The sequence below is a fragment of the Synchiropus splendidus genome, chromosome 8 (genome assembly GCF_027744825.2).
Source record: "Synchiropus splendidus isolate RoL2022-P1 chromosome 8, RoL_Sspl_1.0, whole genome shotgun sequence".
Lineage (NCBI taxonomy): Eukaryota > Metazoa > Chordata > Actinopteri > Syngnathiformes > Callionymidae > Synchiropus > Synchiropus splendidus.
The window spans coordinates 21638701-21664021 of NC_071341.1; the positions used below are offsets into that span (position 1 = coordinate 21638701).

Sequence of the window (25321 nt, forward strand, 5' to 3'; positions counted from 1 at the left end):
CTAATAATAATAAGAAAAAGAAGAAGAAAAAGAAGAAGAACGATAAGAACAAATAACAATAATAATAAGAAGAAGAAGGACAATATTAACTAACAACAATAACAACGATAATAACAATTAAACATCATAATAACAATAATTATAACAATAAAACAATAATAATAATTAAAAACTATATAATAACAATAGTATATGTTGGAAAATGAATGTTTTACTGGAAGTTCGTTGAGTATAATAAATTCGTTTGAAATTGCTTAACCAGACTAAACTTGGTTTCTTTAATTTATTTAACCAAAATTTCGTTGAATAAATTCGCAAAGCTGCGTCATGAGGTTGGAATCGTGTTCGTTAAATGCGTCTGTCAATAACGCAGAATTGATGTCCGCCTTTTAAATGAAATTGTTGGAAATGATTGGCAAAATAATTGTCAAGTCAAACAAAGATGAACTGATAGATGAATTGCGGGGTCGTCGCTTTTGTGACTGGATCTGTGAGAAATGAAGGCGCGGAGACACTGGGCGCGCTGTGCGACTGTCGCAGGCCTCGCGATGATGCGCGTCCTCCGCTGCAGGACGATTTCACAGCGTCCAAAGCCGATTCTCTGCGCTGGTTAATTGAATCGGCTTTTCTTATAGTTTAAAATCCACACACACACACACTCACTCTCACACACACGGAGAGAGAGATCCATGTAGCTGCAGCCTAAAACTGTATAAGGGGTTTATCCAGCAGTGTCAAGCCAAAGCACACAGATATAAAGAAGCGACAGGAGGCTTCACCGGCGCCTCTGCGCCTGTTAGAACGCTCGAATGACCCCAGGTGAGTGATTCTGTGGCGTCCTGTCTGCGTGTGCTCGCGCGAGCTGTGAGTGTGTCAGGTCTTTTGTTGTTGCTGGCTCCGTCCGATCCGACTGCGGCCTCGATGGCGGCTCGTCTGTCAAAAGGCCGCTGTTACTTCGTCGCTTTATTTGTGGAGACCTCAAGTGCAGGAAGAAGACGCGCGACCGTCTAAGGCAAGAAACGAGCGCGAGACCCGGAGGCGCGCGACCACCGGGTGCACGCGCACGCTGTCCATTGAACGACGCCCCGCCGACATTTTTCAGAAACGCGCTCTTGTCAAATACGTAACATAAATAACGCCATCGTTGCTATTCACTTCATTCTGATTCAGAGGGTTTATAAAGGCGCATTTGGTGTGAATTGTAATTCGGTGTCAATAATATAAATAGAACTTACCGTCCAAGCTAAATGCTAAACAACATTCCTTGAAGCGTAAAATCGGTCCCATTATTTACAGCTCATTTTTATATACTTTTACATCAATCACAGGCGACCACAGACACAGAATGTTACACCTACAGATTTATTTTAAATACTCGAAGATAGACAGGTAGAAAAGTAACCTCTCCACTAGGAGGGAAAACACAGACCTTTGTATTGGTTTATATTGATTTTTCATCTGAAAATCAGCTGAAATACTTTGAGGAATGAATGGTGATTATAATTATTTACTGAGTTCCCTGTGTATCAGAACTTAAATCAGGGAGATAACTCACTGTGGCGTCAGTTTAATTGTGAGCCTTGACGATTGAATATAGTCATTTCAGTTGTTCACTATATTTGTGCATATTCAGTCACTGGTTATAACACTGCATTGTTAACCCATTCATTATTTCAGACTCTCTAACCTCTAGCATCAATGACAGGAGGCGAACTTGACCAGAAATAACCGAATATTTAATGTACTGGTTCAAATATTTATACGTGTAGAGTCAAGGAGCCAGATGAGCAGGTTGCTCTGCTATAAACTTTAGCTTGTTTTGTTCCTTGACCAGCGATGACGGTGACGCACTAGGACCCGGAGCCAGAGCATATTCAGGACAACCAGTACATAAGAGGCTTAGTGTATCTAATCTACACTCCGGCACACAAGCCCTGCACACACACACACACACACACACACACACACACACGCACACACACACATTTCATAAACATCCCATTTTGAAGGCAGCACGCAGCCACGTCCCACTGGCCACACAAGCATCGAGTTTTCATTTAGTTTTCATTTTCTCTCCACTCTTCTATTCCCCTCGCTGACCTCCGGATCCAGAACGTTTGCCCATATGCTCCACTATTTCCTCTCGTGCACTTTCATGAGAGCAAGTCTTCTCACAGCAGCCATTCTCCTAACTAAAGAGTCTAGGTTTCCTGATGACGATGACTAAAGCTACTGTGGTTTTATTTTCATGTCGATGTAGAATAGAGAAAAAGAAAAAAGAAGTTATTTTTCTTTGGTCGGCAACACTGGAGGTTGTCTCCCTCTAAATTCCCAGCTGTTTATTTTCCAGCTGTCAAGGTTCTGGCATCAGGTCGTTCGATACACAGGGAGCTTTTGCATGTCGGCGTGCACACTGTGTGCTTCTAGTGAATGTGTGTGACAGTCACACGCTCACACATACACACATGCACTGAGTTCAGCCGATTTATCATAATATGCTTTATCTGAAAAGTAAGTATCTTACCTCGGGATAAAGGGAGGAAAGAGGGGTTTGTGGCCAGATTGACAGAGGAAGGGTGGACGGAGAGAGTCGAGTGTCGGCTGCACTGGGACACAGAGCTGGAACTACACTTTTGAGGAGAGATTGATCTTGTGCCGATAAGGTAATTGATCGGAGGGGGGGGGGGAGTGTTGTGGTGACAGGCAGAGAGATGGGTGCTGCGTTCTGCTGTGCGCTGTGAGCTGGTGGAGGTGGAGATGGAGGTTTTTACTGGCTGGAACTGGACTGAAGGTTTTGCAGCTGAGGGCGTGAAGGAAGAGAAGAAGAGAGCGATGATAAAAGAGGTCAGAAACAAGTGGAAAGAGAGGGAGGCAGATGGGGTCGGGGGAGGAGGGGAGGGGCGATGCTGTGGACCTGCCGCTCCTTCTCAATGCCTCCTTGTCTTTTATCACATATTCAAACTTTTATCGACTGCATCATTTTGACTGATCATACTGCCGTGGTGAACAGTGCGTGTGTGTGTGTGATATTGAGGTCAGTGTGTGTGTGTTGGCTCCTCATTAACGTGATGCGAGGATTACTGCAGTCCAGACTGGACCATGTGTCTCTCCTCTTCTGAACAATGGCACGTTTGAAATGAGCGACCCGTGTACATGGCAGCATGCAGGTCACATTTAAAAGGCCTGCTGTCAGCGCGACCTGCCGTGTACGCCGTGGACGTCACAGGTCTGGCCTGCAGAGCAGCTCACGTGGGAATATTGTGCCACAGACTGGAGCACTTTGCATTTACCAAGCTACACTATGCTGTTAACAGGTGTATTACAACGTATGGATAACTGTGTTAAACATGTGACATCCACCACCATAGAAGTGTGACGTTTTGTCTCATACTTTTGACTGACAGGTCAGGGTTGAATGCACAGGCCATCATTTTGTAAATCTGGTGAGAACAGTGGTCCGGAGGCTTCAGTGTCTGGGTGTGTTGGATCGATGCGTAACGTCTGCGGAGCCTCTTGCGCCATTGAGCAGACGACTGGAGTCCTGCTGTGTGTGATGTGTGTCCTGCTGTCTTCTGAGGGTTGGCAGACCTCTAATCCAGCGCAGACAACAGCAGGTGGGCTGTGTGTGTGTGTGTGTGTGTGTGTGTGTGTGTGTGTCCAGCGTCTGAGGCTTTAGCAGGTTAGCACCTGTTCATGCCCTCATACTCATACACGCTAATTAGATGGACCTGCTCGCGCTGCTTTTTGATATGGCCCGACTCAACACTTGTTCTTAGTCAGTTATGAAATATGTCGTGAAATACACACACTAAACTCTAATTTCAGTGAAGTGAAACTAGTAAATAAACTTGAAGAGTTAATAATGAAGAGAGGAATTATGATTTATTGACATTGTTGATCAAAAGAAGACAATTGGACCACTATATTTACAAACCACACCGTATATTAAACGCTTATTCTGTTTAAAATATGACCAAAAAAAGAATGCTTTTATTAACATACTGCTTATGATCCAGTTGAAATCGCTACTTGGTAAAGTTGGGATTCAAAACACACGCAAACAACGAAAGCATGTGATAAAAACAATTGCAGTGATGCAAAAATGATTTTAAAATATTCAGATTAAATTTATTTTATTCCGTCATTGTGTAATGATAGTCATATTAGAAGATGCTCACACTATTGTTTGTTTAAATGAGGGTTAACAGGACACACACACAGAGGAAACAATTCTTTAGGTGCATTCATGCATAGGTTCATATTCCCGGTGTGTGTGTTACGACTGTGTGCGCTGGCGTGTGTGTGTGTGTCGTGAGTGTGTGCGCTGGCGTGTGTGTTTTTGGTCCCCATCTGGGCCTGTGTTTGGGGAGCGGGTGCAGGAAGCTAGTGTGGGGGGCATTTTCCATGCGGCCTGGATGGGATGGAATTAAGTGTGTAACTTGCTTGCTACAGTAGCTTGTTCCCCACACACACACACACACGACCTGACCCCCCACTCCACCAGCACCCCACCCACCCACCCACCACCCCATATGGCAGGGGACAGCAGTAGTAATCATGGAAGTGGAGCAACAGGCCCTGAGCTGCTCTAATCCTCGGCCACGCTCCGACACGTGCCACACTGATGCATATACCCAGCCTGCACTTGGTCCTGACTCATTCAGACACACACAACGGTCCAGGAGCATTGAAGCAAAGCGTTTCGATAATAATAATAACAATAATAATATTAAACTTGGGCTGCATGGAACAGGAACACATGACCTCCCCGGGCTGCTGCAGCCAGGTCCGTGTCTCGAAGGTGTTTGTTCATTAAAGACACGGCTTCAACCGCACACATGCACACATGCACGCGCACAAACCCCTTTAACTGTGACGCACAAGGACACAAGGCTACAATGGTTCTCTTATTGTTAATTGGCTGTTTAATCCCGAGGAATGCGTCTGATTAGGAGCCGCTGGTGGGTCAAGATCTTGCTCAACGCCCTCCTCGACAATGGAGGGCTGTAACAGAGCTCTGGACACACACACACACACACACACACACACACACACACACACACAACACCAGCAAGCGTAATGAACATGTGCTGGCCTGACGTGGCCCCGCCATGATCAGAGGTGAGAGGTCGCTGCACCTGCAGGCCTCGCCTCCTGCTGGATCTGATGGCTGGGATGAGGATGAAGAAGGAAAGGATGACTCATTGAACAGTGCAATAATTCATGCTCAATATGGCCTGCACCCAAAAAGCACTCTGCACTCTGACACTGAAGGGGAAAAAAAATAGTGAATATCTGTCCTGCAGAACAATACTGGCAATTCTGCATGTTTTTTTTACATTTTTTTCTTTCATATTTATTTGATATTTATTATATTTATTTTATTTGTGTGAGAGATGTTGCACAGCCACATTATAGTACAATCTTCAACATGAGGTTAGCTACTGTATATCAGATAGCTCTCATATATATATATATATATATATATATATATATATATATATATATATGAGAGCCCATAAACTTATTCTTATTCGTTTTTAAACCTTGAATATGCATGGGCTTTGTTTCCTGCTTCCTGGAGCCATTGCACTGAGAAGTCAGCCTAACTCTTGAACAAGGAGGTGGGGCTGTGTCTTGTCTGAGTTTGGATGGTGCTACTGCAGAAGAGCTGGGGACTACCGTAATGGCTGTAATGTGAGCGCAGAGCCCCAGTTCTCTTCTGGTGTGTGAATTGTCTGCATTAGATAAACCTCCAAGGCCTCACGTCTTTTTAAAACGTGCATGTCAAGTCACGTCAGCAGCACTGGGTTCTCAAGCTCAGGGACCCCTGCTGAGCCGGGTTCAGCGTTTCTCGCTGTAAATTCTGGTCCAAATCCTGGATCCCGTTTCCAATTGAGAAAATAATGTTGCTGATAAGGAATAACTGAAGTTATAATGTCGAAAGGTTGACGTATCCCCACCAGGCTGCTCAAGTTCAGATGAAGACTGAGGTGTATCTGTGTGTTTCTGGTATTTCACATTCCTGTCACCAGAGGTCAGGTGTGGTGCTCACCTGTGATCCTGCTGCTAAAAACAAACCCAACAAGACAGGAAGCAAGAGATGAAGGCAGGCGAGCACCAGGTAGATAGGTGAGGTCAAAGGTGAGAGGACTCTTTGCTCGAACGTGTGTGTGTGTGTGTGTTCTGTAGGAGGTCCGGGCCGGCTGCATCACTGCTGACACACTGCTGCTGCTAAATCCAGCTTAGTGTGTCTAAAACAGTCCTACGAAATCTGCCCCAGGGCCCCTAATGCTTGGGCTGCTGTCACCCTCAATCACTCACACACGCCTAATCCCCACGCCGTGACCCAACAGACACACAGCTACACAAATACACAACAGAGGCACACACACACACACAGCCTGACAGCTCAATTGGGCCCGGCAGGCAGGTCCAGTACCAGGAGACACCAGCCACAGGGTCAGCGTTTCACAGTGGAGGATGGATGGGGAGAAGGGGTGCTGCAGGGGCAGCAGCGCAGCATGGAGAGATGGGAAGAGATGGAGCACTCAGTGGGAGAGTCAGAGTCCAGCTCAGCAGGAAGCAGCTCAGGTGTCTCAGATGGAGCTGGCTGCCTGTGGAGAGAGTCCAGCTGAGAGAGGACCACAGGGCAGACCCAAGATCAGACCCAGTCACTGGACCTCTGCAGGGGCTTGGCAGCCGCTGGCTGGGCCCTGCAGGCCTCTGGTCAAAACTAGTGTTGGGATTCATAAAAACAGAGCACACTAGATGGCGCTCTCTGCTCTAAAATCTTTGGATTTGAACAGCCATTGCAACCAAACATCGCCTCATTTTGAACCCAACAGCGCCACCTACCGAGCACTGAAAATAAGGACACTGATTCATGAAGCCTCACTGGCCCATCACTCGTGAAAACACACTCAATATGAAGATGTAGCATGAAGCACGAATACATGTCAGTCATCGTGTTTTTCCAAAGGTTGCTGTTGCCTGGAAACAGAGCAGGAAACACTGTTATGTCAGAGATGGAGTTGCGTTGTGACGGAGTTTGTGCCATAACTGTACTTATCATGCACTACTGAGCAATGATGTTAATTCACTTCAATACTTTGTGCTGGCACTGTTGTTTGGGGGGCAGCGCCACCAGGTTCAGGTTTTGGTGAGGCCTCACTGCAAGAAGGTCCCAGGTTCTGCTCAGTGTTCAGTGAAGTTGTGTGTCTCAGTGGTTCTGCTCCAGTCAGTCTGGTGTTCCGTGTGGGCCCTGTGATGGAGGCGAGCTGTCCAGGGTGTCCACCCCAATCCTCTAATGGAAATAAGATCATCCATGTGACAAAGGCGATGCAGACTGCAGAACCCTCATTGTCTTGTTTCACTGCATGTTTCATGGCCTTCACAGATTCATGGTGTTTTCTCCATTTTTTTTTCCCCATCAGGTCGGCCCACTGGATCAGACGCAGGGGAAGAAGATCATCGACTGCCCGCTGGTTTCCCAGGTGTAGGCTTGCTTTTAAATGGGAGACAGATAAGGTGTAGCTTTACGGCCAAAACATTATGACCACTTCAGTTTTGGGGAGACAAAAACCACATGTAGTTCAACCACACTTTCTTATATCTTGCTGGTAATTTTTTGCTGGAGAACATCAAGTTCTTCTGCAGAAATGCGGCTCCTGAAGCAGCTCTCCCAACGGTGGCCTCAGGACATAAGGCAAATCCCACAACATTAACAAATGTGTGCTGCTGAAGCAGTCAGCGGCCACACTGCAGTGCTGATATGGCACCAACATGTCACGGACAAGCTTCCACCCAGGAAAGCCCAAGCATGAATCACGGTCATATTGGAGCTCAGGAAAGCAGCTTCAGCAACCGCGAGCTACTGTGAGGGCACCTGAAGAGCAGCCAGTGGTTCAGTCCACACTTCTGAAATCACCATATATAATATATGATAAATGATATTCCTCTCATTGCTGAGTTTTCACGATAAATATCAATGGTGTAACTATCAGAATCAGAATCAAATTTATTGCCATGGTCAGTGGGGAGCCCACTAACTAGGAAAGTGCTTCGGAATAAAGTGCTGACAAAAAATAAATAAAATAAAATAATAATACTAGGGAGGAATCACAAAAAAATCACAAAATCCAACATAATAAGTTGAAAATTTAAAGTATTATTATTATTGTATTGACGGCCCGTGGGCTACTCCCTGGTCTCTGCAGGCGGGCACCATGTGACCCCTGATCTACAGACACGTCCTGCCTGTTGCATGTCAGCATCAGAGAAACGCTTCATCCTCATGTTAGTTCCATAAAGGCCTGGTGCTTGTTTGCTTAACTGACGTGTGAGTGGTGTCTCGATCAGATGTCCAGTGCCATATTGTTTAGGTGAACCGTCTGTGTCGACTGGTATATTCAGGACTGACGACAGGATTCTACACGCTAAACAGAGTCCTCCTGACTGACAGTGAGCTCGTAGCATGTTGTCACCCACTTTTTCTGCTGCTGGATGTCAGCGCAGGTGCTTGAAGTTAATAGGCCTATCCGTTTGATGCGAGGCCGTCTAGTAGCTTTAACAAGCCTAGGAGAGATCCTCGCTGCTCCCAGTCAGTGATACAAACCTAACCAGCCTAAATCCTAAATCTGTCTAAGAACAAACCGAGTCACATTATTCATCTCCTAATTCCAACACATACTGGTGTCGACTTACCTTTGGACATGAGGAGCCTTAAAGCTGCCCTTGAACTGTTGTGCATCATTCATGTTTACTGCACTGTTTTATAATAAAGTAAAGACAGATTATTACCTTACACTGTCTGCGTGTGTGTGTGTGTGTAATATTGTCGACCAGAAGTGCCACATTTATGTCGGACAGCGGGTCCCACTGTCACTGCAGGGGAAACAGTCGACGCAAACAGGTATAGAGGGACAGGGATTTGCTGTCTGATCCACGCACGCATATACATACGAGGTAATCTCTAAGCAAGTGTAATTGTTTACCAGGGTGAAAATAGGCTTCTTTTTATAGGCAGGTCCGGTGCATTCCGTTATGAAATACAGGAAGAAGTAGACACACTGCCCCCTACTGGCAGAAGAAGGCCGCTCACTCGTCAACGGCATTGCCGCCCAACAAAAAGGTCATCGACTCACTGGTGACATCTGCTGGTCGGCAGGCGCATTGAATATTCACGTGCGATTTTACTTCGAGGTGATGAACGCAAAACTGACTACAAGAAGTTGACAACCATGTCCAAGTTATATTCAGATGTATATTTAATAGATGTCGATAAATACACATGATATTCTAAAAGATTTGAAATACACTTGTTTTCCATTCATGATTTTCTTTTTAAATGTTTGGGTCTGTGACTGTAAAAAAAAAAGATTTGATGAATTCTAAAATGATTGGAATCATCTTTGTCAACGGATATGACCCATCAGGTGGTTGATGGTGGAGGCGCTGCTCTACTCCCGCTCAGCGATGGCGACCAGGTGGGCTTCTATCTCAGCTTCCGACAGAGTCCTGGAGGGGAAGAAAACATTTTAAAAGGACAACAAAGAGATTAAATTTCCTCATTGATGTTTTACAAATAAGTTGATGTGTAGAAGGAGGATTTCAAATGACCTGAATTTGGGTTCTACTTTGGTGACGACGGCCACTTCCAGCTCCGTGGCTTTGAAGTCCATGGACAGCACAGAGGAGAGGCAGGATATGGCCAGCTGGAAACCGATCACCACGGTGAGACGCCTGGACAGAGCTGCTCCTGACACCAGCACCTACCTGCACCGTCCTGTCGTGAGTCAGCTCCAGCTTCTTCTTCAGTTTCTTCTCCAGGTAGCTGTTGGCTTCCGTCTGTTTGGCGCCGACGGCCGTGGCTCTGAACCCGCAGAAGTAGCCTGCCGGGTCACATTTGTACAAGACCGGCCCTTGCTGGGGGTCGATAGCCGCCATGATCATACCTGCGCGAGGACCACAACAACCCTCTTTCACAAATGAAAAACACGATCAAGTCAGATCTATCCGGGACTCACAGCAGCCCAGAGGCCTCATCTCAGCGTTCTGAGTGTAAACTTGAGCAATATCCGCCAAGCGGCGACACAGCATGTCCGCCGTGATGTCGTAGCCGAACTTGTACTTCCACTCTCCCGCTTCCACCCGGGCACGGTGCACCTGCGAGCGGCTGTCGCCTGTTGACATGGCACACAAGGTCAGTGCTTCCTCCTGAGGTGGAGCCTTCAGATATGCTGCGTATATGTGCCTCACGCACCACTGTGGCCGGTCATCACACAGCCGATGCGAGGGGTCAACTTAAACATGTTGGTCACAGTCGAGGAGTCCAGGAGCTTGTCCTGCAGGGGGAGCAGACACTTGTTAGGCCGGAACATGACAAGTCACGACAAGATGAAGAGCATTCATGAAACGGCTCTCCATTTTCTGATGTGCTTGACAATGTTCCCTCTAAGATTCTTGCACAGGATCACTGCTCCATGACAAGCGGCCACAGAATACGGTGGCCTCAAGTGGGCCAAAGTAAGTCTCACAACAGATGGATTCAAGAGCCTTATCAATCTACAATCTACAAATATTTGTAAAAGTTGCTTCAAGTTCTTTAATATCCAGCGCCCTGAATGGTGAAATGTGACTTCAATGATCAGAGTTAGTTTCCTTATCGTATATATATGTATATATATATATATATATATATGCGTGTCTGTGTGTGTGTAAAGAAAAGACAATTGAAAGCCTTTATTTTTTATTTTAAATTTTACACATTCCATTCCTCAATGTGAATTATGCAAATTGTAAATACTTAAAAAATATGTTTTTTAAACTTGTTATGTAATTATTATTGACGATTACTACGGGAAAGTTTTGCAAGATCGAGTAATACTATTTTGTTTTTGTCATGTCCCCTTAGGGGCTCCGTAGATTACAGCAGTCACCTCAGCCGATAACGACAGATCGCTCACATGGGTCCAACTGACTGCTGAGAAAGTTTGTGTGTTTGCTCAGACATATGAAAAATTAAAAGGCGCTCTCTGCTCAAAACTCTTTGGCTTTGAACAACCATTTCACTGACGCCTTACACCAGTTTTAGACCAACAGCGCCACCTACTGAGCTCTGAAATGAGTCCTCATCACTGGAAATATGAGACAAAAAACTGCTCGTTTCTAAGGTCGACTGACAACAGCGAACACATTACTTGAACAATAAAGAAAACTAATAAGAAGAAGAACCTCATATTTATCTGAAATACCCAATGAGACAAGCAGATTTGACAGATCCCAAGTAGACCAAACAAAGGAGAAGCCTTCTCACTATTGTGCGTTCAACTCAACTATGAGCTTTAACAAGGTTAATGTTTGGTCATTTAAGAATCGAAGCAGCTTCATCTCAAGTGCCACGTCAGCAGAAAGCGGCTGCCATGACGCTCCTCTGCCAGTGTCTGAGTGTGTGGGGAACCTCACCGGTATCTTCTTCTGTGTCACCACCACCACCGTGTCAATCCCTCGAATTCCCACTGAGGTCAACCCACTGTGGGTGATGGCTTTGAAAGCATATTCTGGAAAACACAAAATCAATACACAACATGGTGTTAAACGTTTATAAAACATCAGACAGTTGTGTACAAAAAACTTCACCAGTGATAACTGTGGCATATTTTCTGTAGCTAAATCCAGACTCGACTGGAAATGATTTGTTTACATCAAGTGTTATTACAGACCCCTCCAAACAATATCACTTCAGGAAAACATACTTTTTTTAGAAAACGTCCTAATAACGTATTTTCCTGGTTCCTGCGTGGAGGAAATTAGTCAGAAGCTAGAATTGAACCTGCAACCTTGTTGGCTAGAGCTTCCACAGAAACAGTGACCAAAGTACTTGATCCACTGACACGGATGCTTGAGTCCTGGGGTCAGAGGTCAGCAGAGACCACTGGCCTGCACTGCTCCCTTTCTGAGGCATTTTATGTGAAACTGTTGAATAAACTCAGCTGAATCTAGGCAACAGGACTCACCACTACAGACCAAACCAGGCCCACGTATGTTTAACTTTCCAGCAATGAGTCTCAGATGCTGAACAGAGTCAGTATAATATAGGAAATAATGTGATGAGTCATTCATTTGTTATAATATCACACGTAAATCATGTCGTCATCTTCCTGACAAAAGTCTACAAACACATGCAGTGAACAAGCGTTTCACTGTCACGTCACATATTAGGATTGTACACGTCTACATTAAGTATAAAAAATCATCCAGGAATGAAAAGTTGGCCCGAGACAGACGCCATGTTTGATCTGACAAGTCGACAAGTCACGTTTCCGACGAGGTGGTTTCGGACTGTCACCCCGGAATTTAATGTTAAATAATCGAACCACAACACCGCCACGGTCGTTGCTCTCACTTTGAGAGAGAAGTCCGTCCAAAACCGAACTCACCGACTTGGTACAGGCGCCCGTCCGGGGAGAAGATAGTGATGTGTCGGTCGAAGCCTGCGTTCGAGCCGCGGGACATTTCTGCGGGTCGGTACCTGCAAAACAACGGTGGCTAAAACGCGCAGGCAAAACTTCTCAAGACGACAGTCGCGAAGAGTCGGGGACTACAGGGCGGCTTCCGGCAGCATGCTCGCGCTCGGGAGCTGAACAGACGAGGAACGGCGCTTCCAGGTTGGATCTTATTTTCACTTTCTCTTTCAAGCGCTGCCTCCATCTTGTCACCGCAGCAGGGTCGTGAACTGCTTAGGGGGGCCCGGTTGAGTCGATGGTGTGACTCAAGCGACGCAAACACTCAGTTATTGTTAATAATACGGTCAGGAAAAGAAACTAATAAGCGAACAGAACAGTTCTGATGCAGTTGCATTATACACTTGGTGTTAAATGTAAACAAAAATCCGACAAACTGAAGCTGAAACATTTGACGTAAACACTATGAAAACCTGCATGAATTTTAAAAATGTATTCATGCTCTTACACACCTCTCCATGGTATGATTTCATGTGGCTTTGCTTTTTTTCCTGTATATTTCATTGTTTAGAGGAAACTCTGAGACATGCAGTGGTCACTGGGCGGATGGTGGTCCGCTGTTCATGGACTGACCGTTGGCTTTCTCTTGCTAGTACATGTTGCATTGCTCATTTTAAGCAAAACCAGAATGAAGACCAAGACTTTGAGGGCTCGGGATCGAGTCGAGACCAAGACCAATGCAGGAGGCGACCAGGACCAACAGCGGGACCACACTGAACACAGAAAAAAAAAGATTTATTTTGAAAAATGACAACACAATGAAGTACATGTCTATATGACTAATAGACTCGAGACTTCTGTGCTGTTCTTACTCCCGCCCTCTGGTGCTTCAAGTCAGTAATGCAACTGAACATGTGCGAGCCAGAAAAACACACCAGATGAAGTGGGCCATGACAAGAAAAAAAATGAAATCATTAAATATTGTTTCAATGTATCCTACAGTTTTTAAAAACCGTCACATTTTGAAGACTCATCTGAGTGAGTAGTGCGCACCTCCAGGATGGGGAGCAGCTGGAGAGCCCCCCTCTTGATCCGCCCCTTTCAGCGAGCACTCAGATGCAAGTGACTCAACCAGTCAGGTGAGCGAGGCCTCACACCTTATGGAAAGAGACTTCCGTGGGAGGGTGGATGGACGCGAGCCACATTGCTCCGTCTGCAGTGCCGTCACTCCGCTCGGCCAGGGCCTCCTGAGACTCCCGGGTCATGGCGGGTCGTCGGGTGGGCTTCTGTCTCAGCGACAAGAAGAGGAGGAAGATGAATCTGGACGCCTTTGCAGATTTCTGTGCGTAAGTTTGACCTGATCTTCACATGCTAAGATTTTTAGATCAAGGTAACTCACTGTAGACACTGTGTGTTCAGAATGATCTGCCTGAGGCTGTCAGCATATTATTAATATTTCAGTGATAGAGTATAGAGGTTTATCTCCTGTAATAATCTGCTACTAAACTGCCTTAAGATGGCCTCATCTTTGCGTCAATAATACTGAAGAACTAGCAAGCCTTGCTTTGTCATGGAGCCCTGTACATTCTAAACATAGTAGTTATCAGTAAGTCACTGGGAAGGTGGGTTCAAGTCCTCCGCCTGGACATTTGAGAGCATAAACAGACACAACAGTCGCAGCTCCACCGTGTTAACTGATGTCTAACCCCTGGCCTTTCCTTCTCAGGAGCCACGGCGTGGAAGTGGTGGAGGTAAGAGCCTTTGTTCAAGGCATTGCTTTATCATATGTTTAGGATCCGCCAGTTTGTCCAGTTTGTCGTCGAGCGTCACCTGACTCCGAGGCTGAATGCGTGTTGAGTCACTGGAATTTTTGATACTTACCCTACTGTGATACAAACATCGGCATGAGGGCTCAGCCACTCCAGGGCACGCATGCGTCAGGTCCAGATGCTGGTGTCACCACCACCTGCAGCCACCTGACCACGCCACCTGGAAACAAAGGAGGTTTTCATGGAGAGAGAGGACTTGATTTTCATGTTTTACCGGAAACATCCAGCTGCATTATAAATGAGGACGAAAGGTGAGAGGCAGTTTATTCTACTCATGTTGGCAACAAGCACTGGAGGGCACCGAGGCCTTTCTCTTCACCCTACACTGTCACGCCTTCAGCATTTCACATGAGCTCTAGAGGGCAGCAGCATTCCAGCCCGCAGAACTCCACCAAGACCGTGCAGCTTTCTCCAAGTGACTAAAGATCAGAATAATTTCATCTGCTCTTTTAGCAACCTTTTCTGGAAATTCCTCAGAGATCCGTCTTTGAGTTGTTTCACAAACAGGCAGAAATATGTAGATGATCACTTGACCTTCAGAGAGGTCATGACACTTTTGTAGTTAAGTCATTAAAAAAAGAATTCAGCATAATAAGATACTGTTTTTCACGTCTTCAGTTTTTTGCAACACAAGTCACAAGATTATAAACACATCCACCTCAATATTGGGTCTATGTGTGTGTGATTGTTGCTCGTCACTCAAAAGGAGTGATGGGTCAGTGAGGCTTCATGAAACAGTGTCTTTATTTTTAGAGCTCAGTTGGTGACGCTGTTGGCTTAAAAATGAGCTAAAGTTTCATTGAATTGCTGTTCAAATCCATTGAGTTTAGAGTACAGAGCGCCATCTGGTGGACTCTGAAAATGAGGACCCTGTTTCATGTGCCTCACCAGCACATTACTACTCAAAAGATATTTGCTCACGGTATCATGAAACCATGTTTCCTCATCGTCAGAAGTCATGAAACAGTGTCTTCATGTCTAAAATCATTTGGATTTGAGCAACCATTTCATTGAAGCCTCACATCATTTTTGGCTGACAGCGCCACCTACTGAGCTGTGAAATTGAGGACACTCTTTCATGAAGCCTCATCAGCTTCACCCTTGGACGAGCGCATACCATGTCTGCCTCCCCCCAGCTCCGAGGCTGTGGGCGAGTCAAATGCCCTCAGTGAAATGTTACTAGAACCAGCACTTTAGACAAGTGTTTCTCACTTGGTCAGTGTCATGTGATGCTGAAGTCATGCTGTTTTACGTCCTCGCTGTTGCCTGTTCTCCTTCCACAGATCGACCTCAGTCAGCCGCTCGTGCCTCAGGGACCCTTCGACGTCATCGTTCACAAGCTCTCCGAGGTCATCGTGGAGGCCGAGCACGACAGCCAATCACAGCAGCTGCTGGACAACTTCCAGGTGCGTCCGCCTTCTGCCAATGCCAAACCTACACGTTAGTCTGGATCTGTTTGTGTTGGCAAACTTCTGGTCCGTTCATGTCTTGGTCATGGTTCTCGCTTCACAGCACTATGTGTCGGCTCACTGCAACACAGTCCTTCTGGACCCGTTGCCCGCCATGACCAAACTTCTGGACCGTTTCGCCTCCTACCGAATCATGAGCAAGCTGCAAAACTCCCTCCGAGGTCTGTAATGCTCTGAAACCCTCCCAGTGTTCTGGTCATGACAGGTGTTTGGTCGACAGACTGGCGTATCTGCAGCCCCCCGTACGTGGAGATCAACAGTGTGAGCGACCTGTCCACAGTGGAGGAGGCGGTGACGGAGCAGGGCATAAGCTTCCCCCTCAGTCAGTGCGCCGCCGTTCGCAGGTTGATGTTCGAAAGTGTGGAATTAATGCCCATGTTTGTGTGTCACCAACAGTCTGTAAAACAAGAGTGGCGCACGGTTCGCTCTCCCATGAGGTGAGTGGTCTCTCAGTGTCCGTCCTCTTCCACCGAAGTCACCACGTGTCCCTCCATGTAGATGTCCCTGATCTTCAGCGCCGACTGTCTGGCAGACGTCCGTCCCCCCTGTGTGCTCCAGAGCTTCGTCAGCCACGGAGCCGTGCTGCACAAAGTGTTTGTGGTCGGAGACAGGCACTTCTGCGTGGAGAGACCGTCCCTGAAGAACTTCCCCTCCGGACCATGTGGTCAGTCCCTGCTGTCCCTCTGACTTCGCACTGCTCTCACCACTCACTACAGTCCTCGGTGAACTGCCTTCTTCTTCACCTGTTCTACCCTGCCTGCACTCTTTCTTTTACATTACATCACATTACTTTACATTACATTAGTCCCAGGGGAAATTCACCATGTCACAGCAGCCAATGACAACAAAGACACTGACACATACCAAAGTCACAAGCTATCAAACAACACAAGACAAATAAATAAATGTCCATAATATAGAAACAAGTATCATGACAAAATAAATAAAATACAAGTAAATAGATCATACATATAAATATCAGTCATGTCTGTGCCTCTGTCTGCCTCCGTTTGCTTCATGTCCTCACATGTGTGTGTGTGCTTATGGTGTTATATAATAGACATCCCTCCCTACAACAGACAGAAAGACCATCTTCTTCAACAGCCATCAGGTGTCAAAACCAGAATCCAGCTCAGATCTGACAGCAGTGAGTCTCTTTACTTGTCTATACAGTTCCGTCTTTTGGCGACATAGAAATTGTTGGGATGGTTGTTTTTGTTTTGAATGAGTCTGTGACAACTTTGTCTTAAGATTATAAACACATTAACCTCAACATTGGGTCGATATGTGTGTGATTGTTGTTCGTCACTCAAAAGGAGTGATGGGTCAGTGAGGCTTCATGAAACGGTGTCGTTATAGTTAGAGCTGAGTAGGTGGCGCTGTTGGCTTAAAAATAAGGTGAAGTTTCATTGAAATGGTTGTTCAAATCCATAGATAGTCATCTGAAAATTGAGGACACTGTTTCATGAAGCCTCACCAGCACATTACTACTCAAAAGATATTTGCTCACAGTTAGCGACAGGCTGAAGAGGTACAGTATCATGAAACCATGTTTCCTCATTGACAGAGGTCACAAGGTCTATAAAAAAAAGTTTCATTAAAATGTGTTCAGCACCTTCAATTATATAGCAGAGAGTGCCATCTAGTGGGCTCTGAAAATAAGAACACTTTTCATGAAGCCTCACAAACCCATTGCTGCTGATGAGGCTTCAAGTCTAAAATAAAAATAAAAATAAATAAAGTCTGAAATCATTTGGATTTGAGCAACCATTTCCATGAAGCCTCACATCAATTTTGGCTTACAGCGCCACCTACTGAGCTGTGAAAATGAACTCACTGTTTCGTGAAGCCCCGTCCGCCTCACCCGTGCCCATGAATCTTTCCTCCTCAGCTGGACGAGCAGATGCCGTGCCTGCCCCCGCCCAGCTCGGAGGCTGTAGGCGCCCTGGTCAGAGAGCTGCGTGTCCAGCTGGGCATGGCTCTCTTCGGCGTGGACGTCATCATCAACATCCACACTCACACGCTCACCGTCATCGACATCAACATATTCCCAGGTGAGCCGCAGCACGCGCAGCCTGTTGAAGCAGCCCTGACTCTCCTCCGTCCCACCAGGTTACGAGGGGGTCCCACAGTTTTTCGCAGCTTTGCTGAGTCACTTGAAGACAGTGTTGGACCGTGGGACAGCAGCTGCAGCAGAAGAGCCCTGACTCTCCACTTTAACACCTGAGAAATGTCTCCTTCAAAGAAAGAGGACGCAGAGTGATTCACACATTTTCTGATTTTATTGAGTGACGGCTCGGATAGAAGATACAGCAGGCACGAAGAAACACCACTGACCCGCCCACAAACATCGCCCCCTGTTGTTTGAAGTGTCTCCTGTTCCGTCCCGTTGCCTCCCTGACATGTTCTACGTCATTCTTGCTGGTTTGTAAGATACATTTCTAATTAAAAAAAAAAAAAAAAAAAAAAAGAGAGAGAGATCATCTTTGGAATAGACGTCAACAATCTGTTCGGTACTGACTGCACTAGAAACCAGTCATGAATCTCGGCTGTGTAGAAAAGCATCACGTTTACTATTCAAAAATTAAACACTTGAATTACTTGGCTATTTATTGCATTCATATGTTATTGCATTTACACTTAGTTGGTCACCCTGTTTGTTTGAAACCGTGTGCGCTCCTAGCCAGCAGGGGGCGCTGCCGCCGCAGTTACCGGGTGACCGTCGACTCACTACACGAATGACAAGCAGCGACCGCTAAGACGCACAGCACTGAGCAGTTATTCATACAGGTGAATGGCTTCAGGGTTTCTCCCGTCGTGGCTTGAGAGTGCAAAGCTGAATCCGGGGTGGACACCCGGAGCTCCACAAACAGTCTGGGTTTAACAGTGCATGAGCCAAATGAAAGACAGTCCTCCGTCAGAACGCAACAGAGACGTGTAGAAATGTTGCTTATACATAACAGTCACGCACAGTCGTTGGTTATTGCACAAAGATATGACTTGACATGAGCTATATTCCAGATGCTTTAGAGCCACGCGCCTCTATTCTTTTGAGGACAAAACGTGACGATCGAATGATTGACATTTTCATGAAAGTGCTGAACGCTTGGCCTCGGTGGCACGTGACCACACCATGACTCAGCAGTATGTACACGTTTGGTCATGAGAGCGACCCACGGTCACGTGCTCCACTGTCTCGGTCTTATCCGCGGCGCAGCTCTCGGAGCTCGGCGGCCACTTTGCGCAGCTCGGCCTCGATCTCCAGCAGCTCCTGGAAGCAGAGACATGGATGAAACGTAACCTCAGAAATGCCTCCCGTTTCCTTACACACACTTTAATACCTAATATTACAGCCCAGCTCGTGTTTTGTCTGTAACAACCGAGTTATATTTTGAGTGCAATGAGCTCAGTCGGACAGCAGATGGCAGTAGCGTCACGGCGCATGGATACGCGTAGAAAAAAGAAAATTGAATGGGCTGCCGCTCACCTCTCCCTCGTCCTCCTCCACACCTCCGTCCTCCTCCTCGTCGTCATCTTCCTTGACATACTCATCTTCCTCCTCCTCGTCCCCGTCCTCCTGCTCGTACCGCTCGCGCTCGAACTGGCGAGTGGCTTCATCGCTGGCCTTCTCCATCACCCTCTTCTGCTGCGGCTCCTTCACTTCCACCTCTCGGCCTTCCTTCTTCTCCGCCTCCTCTTCTTCTTTCTCACCTCTGTTCCCCTCCGTCTTCTCCTCTGGCTCGGCAGGAGTTGAGCCCCCGTTTCCTGGACCTTGCTCCTTCACCTGCTTCATCTTCCTCACCAGTTCCTCCAGCTCTTCCTGCTTCTCCTTCCTCTCCTGCTCCTTCTCCACCTTGTTTTGGCTGTCTTGCTCCTCGAGGAGATCTTTCAACTCCTTCTCCACCTTCTCCTTCTCCATCATCAACTCCACCTCACTCTTCCTTCTCTCCTCTACTCTCTGCTTTTCCACTTCCTCCGGAGTCTCTCTCTTTTCCTCTTTGACCTCCGGCTCACTGTTCTTCTCCACCTTCTGCTCGCTGCCTGCGCTCTTCTGGTTCTCCCTCTCCTTCACGGCTTCGTAGCGCTTCTTCTTCAACTCCTTGAGCAGCTCTTCCAGCTCCTCGTCGTTCTTCTCCTCCTTCTCCTTTTTTGTGATTTCCTCCGCCAGCAGCTCTTCCAGCTCCTTGGCTCTTTCCTCTTCATCATCGCTCCCTCTGTCGTCCACACTGGGCTCCTCCATCATCTTCTCCTTTGTGTCATCTTCCTCCGCCCACTCCTCCTCGTCCCTCTGCTGGTTCTCAGCCAGATTGGACTCATATCGCTCCGTCTCATCTTCTCGCTCTGCAGGCAGAAAGCAGTGTCACCAGTTGCCTCTCTGGATGAGCTCTCTGAGATACTAGAATCATCCAGACAATGTGGCAGGGCTTCACTTCTGTGGCTGAAGCAGCGACAGCAGCAAAAGAGATGGTGAATTGATAAGGCCTGCTAGAACACTGTTTTTCAGTCTTTTTTAAATCACAACACAAAAAATCCCGAGGCTCACAACCAACAGAACCTCAGCCAAAACGCACTTGTGCTCAAAAGTAGTCGAAAGAAAAGAAAGAAAATCCATTTTCACTAGCTGCTGACACTCAACATGATATTTGCAGAAAATGTATTTGTTTCCAAAATGCCTCCAGCAAGTGATGAGCAATATGGCAAAGTACATCAGGATTTATTTATTTATTTACTTGAAATAACTTTAATAAAAATCTCTTTTGCAAGATTTTATTGTAGTTTGGAGAGTTTCCAGACTTGCTCCAGAGCAACAATGAGTCTTTCTTCACATTTTGGAGCACATTTATTTAGTTCTGCAATTCGTTTTTTGGCAACTTTTAAACACAGTCTACGTTTTGAAGTGAGACGTCATGTTAACCGTTAACTCTCTCAGCTCTGCAGTGCAGTCTTTGGTGTCTGATAAGGATCGCGCCATTCCTTCTGTGGTGAAGGTCTGTGGTCAAGTTAGAGTCATGTCAAGTTTAAAAATAGCTGGACGTGGCGCATTTCATCAGCTTCCTCTCTGTGAGTGTGTGGGAAGAGGAGCATTGGATGGATGAGTAGCATCAGCATAGATCTGTAGTGTTTCCCCTGAATAATAGTGTGGGCCGATGAGGCTTCATGAAACAGTGTCCTTACTTTTGGGCTCAGTAGGTGGCGCTGTCGGTTTCAAAATGAGATGAGAATGTTCAATTTCATTGGAATGGCAGTTCAATTCCAAAGATTTTAGAGCAGATCATCCAGTGGGCTCTGAAGATGATGACACTGTTTCACGAAGCCTCACCGATACTGAATAACAAGTCTGTGTCTGGCCACGTGAGAGGGAGACCGTACCGTGGTCCGCCAGCTTCTGCAGCTCCCGCAGCAAACCCTGGTGTATTTGCGCATCATCGAGCTCATCTGTAAAGACAAAACACCAGTGAGATGTTTTGGCGCTGTGAGCCACGTTACGGACATGTGTCTCTGCCTGTGCTGACATGGACCTGCTAGCTGCGCTCCACAGCCGCCCTGAGAGCCGCCGTCCGCCAGCGTCTCCTGGACGATGCACTCCACCTTTGACACACAAATCAGAACAGATGAGTAGCATGGACCTGAGACGGTGATTCACCGTTTGGTATGAAGACAGCAACGAAACTGAGCCTGAGGTCGACGCCAGAGCACCTCCCACACATTAAACACAATTAGTGTGTGCTTCATTAAAGAGGCTTGGCACAGTTTGAACACACACGCTCCAGTCAATTCCAGACTTAGACAAAAATAGAACCGGACCACGACAGCCATGACCGGGCTCACTCCATACCAAGCGTCTGAATCAAAAGCACCAGATTTTCCGGATTATAAATCGCAGGGTTTTTTTTCATAGTTTGGCCGGGGTGCGACTTATACTCTGGAGCGATTTATGTGTCAAATTATTAACACATTATTCTGTCATCTCACATGTTATTTTCACACTAAACCGCAAGGGGGCGCTCTTAAGCCCGTGTCGATCATTTCAACATTGGTGGTAACTTGTAAAAACAACTGAGAAGGGCTGAACAAAAATGGCGGAGGTTTCTCTCACTGAAATGAAGAAAAAAAAAAGCTGAGGTCGGGCTAAAAGCTAGGTGGCCACAGTTAGGATTCAGATTCAGAAAGGCTGGAATAATTGGAACTGCAACTGACAATGAGTCTGACGAGTCTGAATAACTTTGAATATGTTACGTTAACATACCAGGCATGTTCTCAGCACGTTGTTTCTGCGTCATGTAACGTTAGCATACTGTACACTTATTAAGCCTGTCTATTTTTATTTTAAATTTCCTTTCAAGATGACATGTCTGTTCTTGCTGTTGGGTTTTCTCAAATAAATTTCGCCAAGAAATGTGACTTATGCTCTAGTGTGACTTATATATGTCCTTTCCTTCTTTGTTATGCATTTTATAATTTATAATCCGGAAAATATGGTATTGTGTACTAGCTAGCATCAAATGACGGTTTTGTAGTGATGGGCTGGTGAGGCTTCATGAAACACTGTCCTCATTTTCAGAGCATTTCCACTCCCCTCACTAAAATCTTTGTATGTGAACAGCCATTTCAGTGAAACCTCGCCTCATTTTTAAACCAACAGCGCCACCTACTGAGCTCTAACAATTAAGGTTTCATGAAGCCTCATCGGCCCATCACTAGTTCCCACTGTTTGAAATGTGACAGGCTCTAGACAAAAAAAAAGCAGTTTCTGACCTTTGCATTGCTGAGGGGTGAGAGCGCCGGCCGGCCGTGCACTGGAGGAGACACACACACAGGGGGCGTTAAGAGGCGACGTCATTCATATTCACTGCAACCCAGGCAGAAACCTTCACACACATTCCCACTCCAGCTAAATCGGTCCTCGAACACTTCCTGCCTTTGGATAATCGCTCATTAATTAGACGCTAAGCTCTCGGATCAGGCCTTTCTGAACCTTCCGGGACACAACGGGGATCAAAGGTGACCTGGACGCAGGGTGTCAGACTTTAACTGTTAACAACACTTTTAGAGGAATTTACAAACAGTACTGTCAATTTTGTACACGTGAGGTGGTGAGTTTTTTTTGTTACACTTCATTCCTGCAGTTGGTGAAGCATGACATATAATATAAAATATAAATCTATTTTGCAGAGAGCTTTCTGCTTCACTCTGCTGAGACCAAGTCTCAAAAGGTTGCCATAGCATTCAAGCTCTGGTAGATAGGCCTGACTCCTCTGAACAGCAGAAAGTGAGGAGTGTTCCCACATTGTTTCAGGCCATATACATATGACTGTTTTCCACTGGCTTCACTGCAGGTCAGAGCCATAGAACTGAGCCTCACTGGTGCCTTCACACCTCCAGGAAACTGTGGAATCTGTGTGGAGCAGTGGAGTGGCTCCATCTTCCACACGTGTCGACGCCACAGCCGAGCAGATCAGGATCCATAACACTGACTGCTTAGCTCTGCGAGGCACGTGAGCGAGTCAAGCGTCTGTTCAGGTGATAAACCCAGGCCTCGGCCTCGCAGGATTCCAACTGTGATTCAGCACAAACCCGGGTCAGTTGATACCTGAAGGCGGAGCATGTGCTCACTTTTAATCCGTTTCTAATTCGATCATTTGGGTGAACACCAGGTCTTTAAAGTGGACCCTCAAGATTCATTGGTTTATTTGGGGAGTGTGTTGCTCTCCTGAGTTTGTTTCTGCTCTGAAACACGCCCAGTCTAACATGAAGGAGGGTATTGGCATGTTACATGTATTTTAATTTTGCTGTGAGGAATATGAATGTGGTTCCACAGGAATTCAAAAGTCATGTTGATGATTTTGCTAAAATCTGTTGCTGAGCAAATAAAGGAAATTCTCCCTGTGACACGTTCTAACAGGATGTTTGCTAGAACTAAGTCTTCAGACTTGTGGTTGAGATTTCCTGAGCCACGAACTGACACAGGAAGTGGACATCGCAAAGCCCTTTCCACTGAGTCCTGAGTTTGTGCTTTTAAATGAGTCTCATTGCTTTGACTCCAGTGTCATCTCTGGCAGGGACTCAAACTATGTCTTGACTCTGGCACGGAATTATGTTATATTATATTATATTATATTATATGGGAAGGTTAAGTATGAAACTCTAATCACCTAAGATGTTGAGTACAATCTGTGTTATTACAGTGTCATTAAATGTCCTGTGGTGCTAAAGTAGTAACAACAGTACAAGAGTTGAACACAATACAGGGTGAAACACCTCTTTAAAGCTCTACATTCTTTTGTAGAATAGAAATGTGTTGCGTTCAAAGACTTGTTGTTGTTGTGGACAAAGCACGTCCCGGGGGCCAAATGCAGCTCTCTGCCTTTATTTATGTGGCCCTCATGAGGTCACTGCAAAAATAATTAATTTGACAAAAATAAATTTGATTATTTTTAGGTTTTAAAAATTACTAATGAGAATATTTTCCACTATTTCAGTCGTATTGGTTGTTTTTCTTCCTCCAAAGCTATTTATCGTTACATCGAAATGAATAAATTAGATTGGTGGTTCTTGTCCCTCAAAATAAATAAAACTAAATCATTTTATATCATAATAACAATAATCACTCATAGTTTTCTCAACATTATATGATGCATATTGAAAACAAAATGTAGGTGAGCAGAAACAAAAAATATTCTATGTGTCTGTTCGTACGATATTTCAGTAATAACCTTTAAGAACGTTTAAATCGAGATTATTTCTGGTGTTTCCCTGGGTTTCGGCGAAGCGGCGCGCGCAACAGTCTCGGTGTTTAAACGTAATTACCCGCCCCCTCGACTCGTGCACGCGAGCCGCTCGCGCGCACCGCGTCTGGAAAGTAATTCGCGTTAAACCACGCAGTTTCATGACGACACACGACATACCCCCCCACTGTTATTAGCTCTAGCAGCAATATGCAGGATGTAAACGCCGTCTACAGGAAACGCAGCCAAGAACGCGGCAGATTACGTAACAAGGTGTTGGGCTTATTGTGTTATTGGTGCCAATCCGCGCCGAGCCCGGCCGCGTCTGCCGCGATACACGGTGGAAAATGTCCTTTAAGGTTGGGAAAGAAGGTTAGGGGAGATGAAGCGGGACGTCCCCGTGTGAGATCTGAAGCTGCGACGCGCCATCCTCATCCTCACCATCACCATCATCCTCACCATCCTCCTCCTCCTCATCATCACAGAAGACGGATCAGACTCGCAGACGGATGAGACTCACCTCCGACCAGCGCCAGCAGACACAGCGCGCCTATCACAAACCCCATAAGATCCACGAGCCAGCTTTCTGCTGCAGATAACCTTGAGAACAGACAGCAGAGCGGAGGGACACGCACCCGCCGCGCGAGGTGGAGCCGAGGACCTGCGCGCGCGCGCGCCCGGTCAGGTGACCCAGGGAAGCTTAAACCCGGCTGATGTCAGGTGGTCTCGAACAACCCGACACGTTCTTCCTTCCGTTCTTATTCCGCTTCAATGACCGGACAAGCGCGTTGATAATAATGATTCCACTCACTTCGGATACCTATATTTACTGT

General features: G+C 46.3%; 3 protein-coding genes across 11 annotated transcripts; 1 reads left to right on the forward strand and 2 right to left on the reverse strand.

The window, feature by feature from the left end:
* Positions 1-656: 656 nt before the first annotated feature.
* LOC128764030 (inositol-tetrakisphosphate 1-kinase-like) lies at positions 657-18232 on the forward strand. 9 transcript variants are annotated; one of them, XM_053873404.1, is made up of 13 exons: positions 830-2663; positions 7437-12668; positions 13467-13603; positions 13684-13806; positions 14191-14215; positions 15577-15699; positions 15806-15923; positions 15983-16084; positions 16159-16199; positions 16261-16426; positions 16842-16909; positions 17654-17816; positions 17875-18232. In XM_053873404.1, the coding sequence occupies exons 3-13, from the start codon at positions 13581-13583 to the stop codon at positions 17967-17969; spliced, it is 1047 nt and encodes a 348-aa protein (XP_053729379.1). In that variant the 5' UTR covers positions 830-2663; positions 7437-12668; positions 13467-13580; the 3' UTR covers positions 17970-18232. The 9 variants fall into 9 exon arrangements, with proteins under 9 accessions (XP_053729374.1, XP_053729379.1, XP_053729380.1 ...); XM_053873401.1 differs by lacking the exon at positions 830-2663 and adding exons at positions 2672-2844; positions 3405-3614 and having other exon boundaries at positions 7437-13806; XM_053873399.1 differs by lacking the exon at positions 830-2663 and adding an exon at positions 657-819 and having other exon boundaries at positions 7437-13806.
* On the reverse strand, positions 9259-12713 carry psma6l (proteasome 20S subunit alpha 6, like). The gene is made up of 7 exons (XM_053873407.1): positions 12441-12713; positions 11467-11561; positions 10265-10346; positions 10029-10184; positions 9778-9956; positions 9622-9716; positions 9259-9519 (listed from the first exon to the last, which is right to left on the reverse strand). The coding sequence occupies exons 1-7, from the start codon at positions 12514-12516 to the stop codon at positions 9462-9464; spliced, it is 741 nt and encodes a 246-aa protein (XP_053729382.1). The 5' UTR covers positions 12517-12713; the 3' UTR covers positions 9259-9461.
* Positions 18026-25158, reverse strand: LOC128764029 (uncharacterized). The gene is made up of 6 exons (XM_053873396.1): positions 25009-25158; positions 22519-22559; positions 21282-21351; positions 21133-21198; positions 19250-20103; positions 18026-19033 (listed from the first exon to the last, which is right to left on the reverse strand). Exons 1-6 carry the CDS (start codon positions 25052-25054, stop codon positions 18965-18967), a joined length of 1146 nt encoding a protein of 381 aa, XP_053729371.1. The 5' UTR covers positions 25055-25158; the 3' UTR covers positions 18026-18964.
* Positions 25159-25321: the final 163 nt, after the last annotated feature.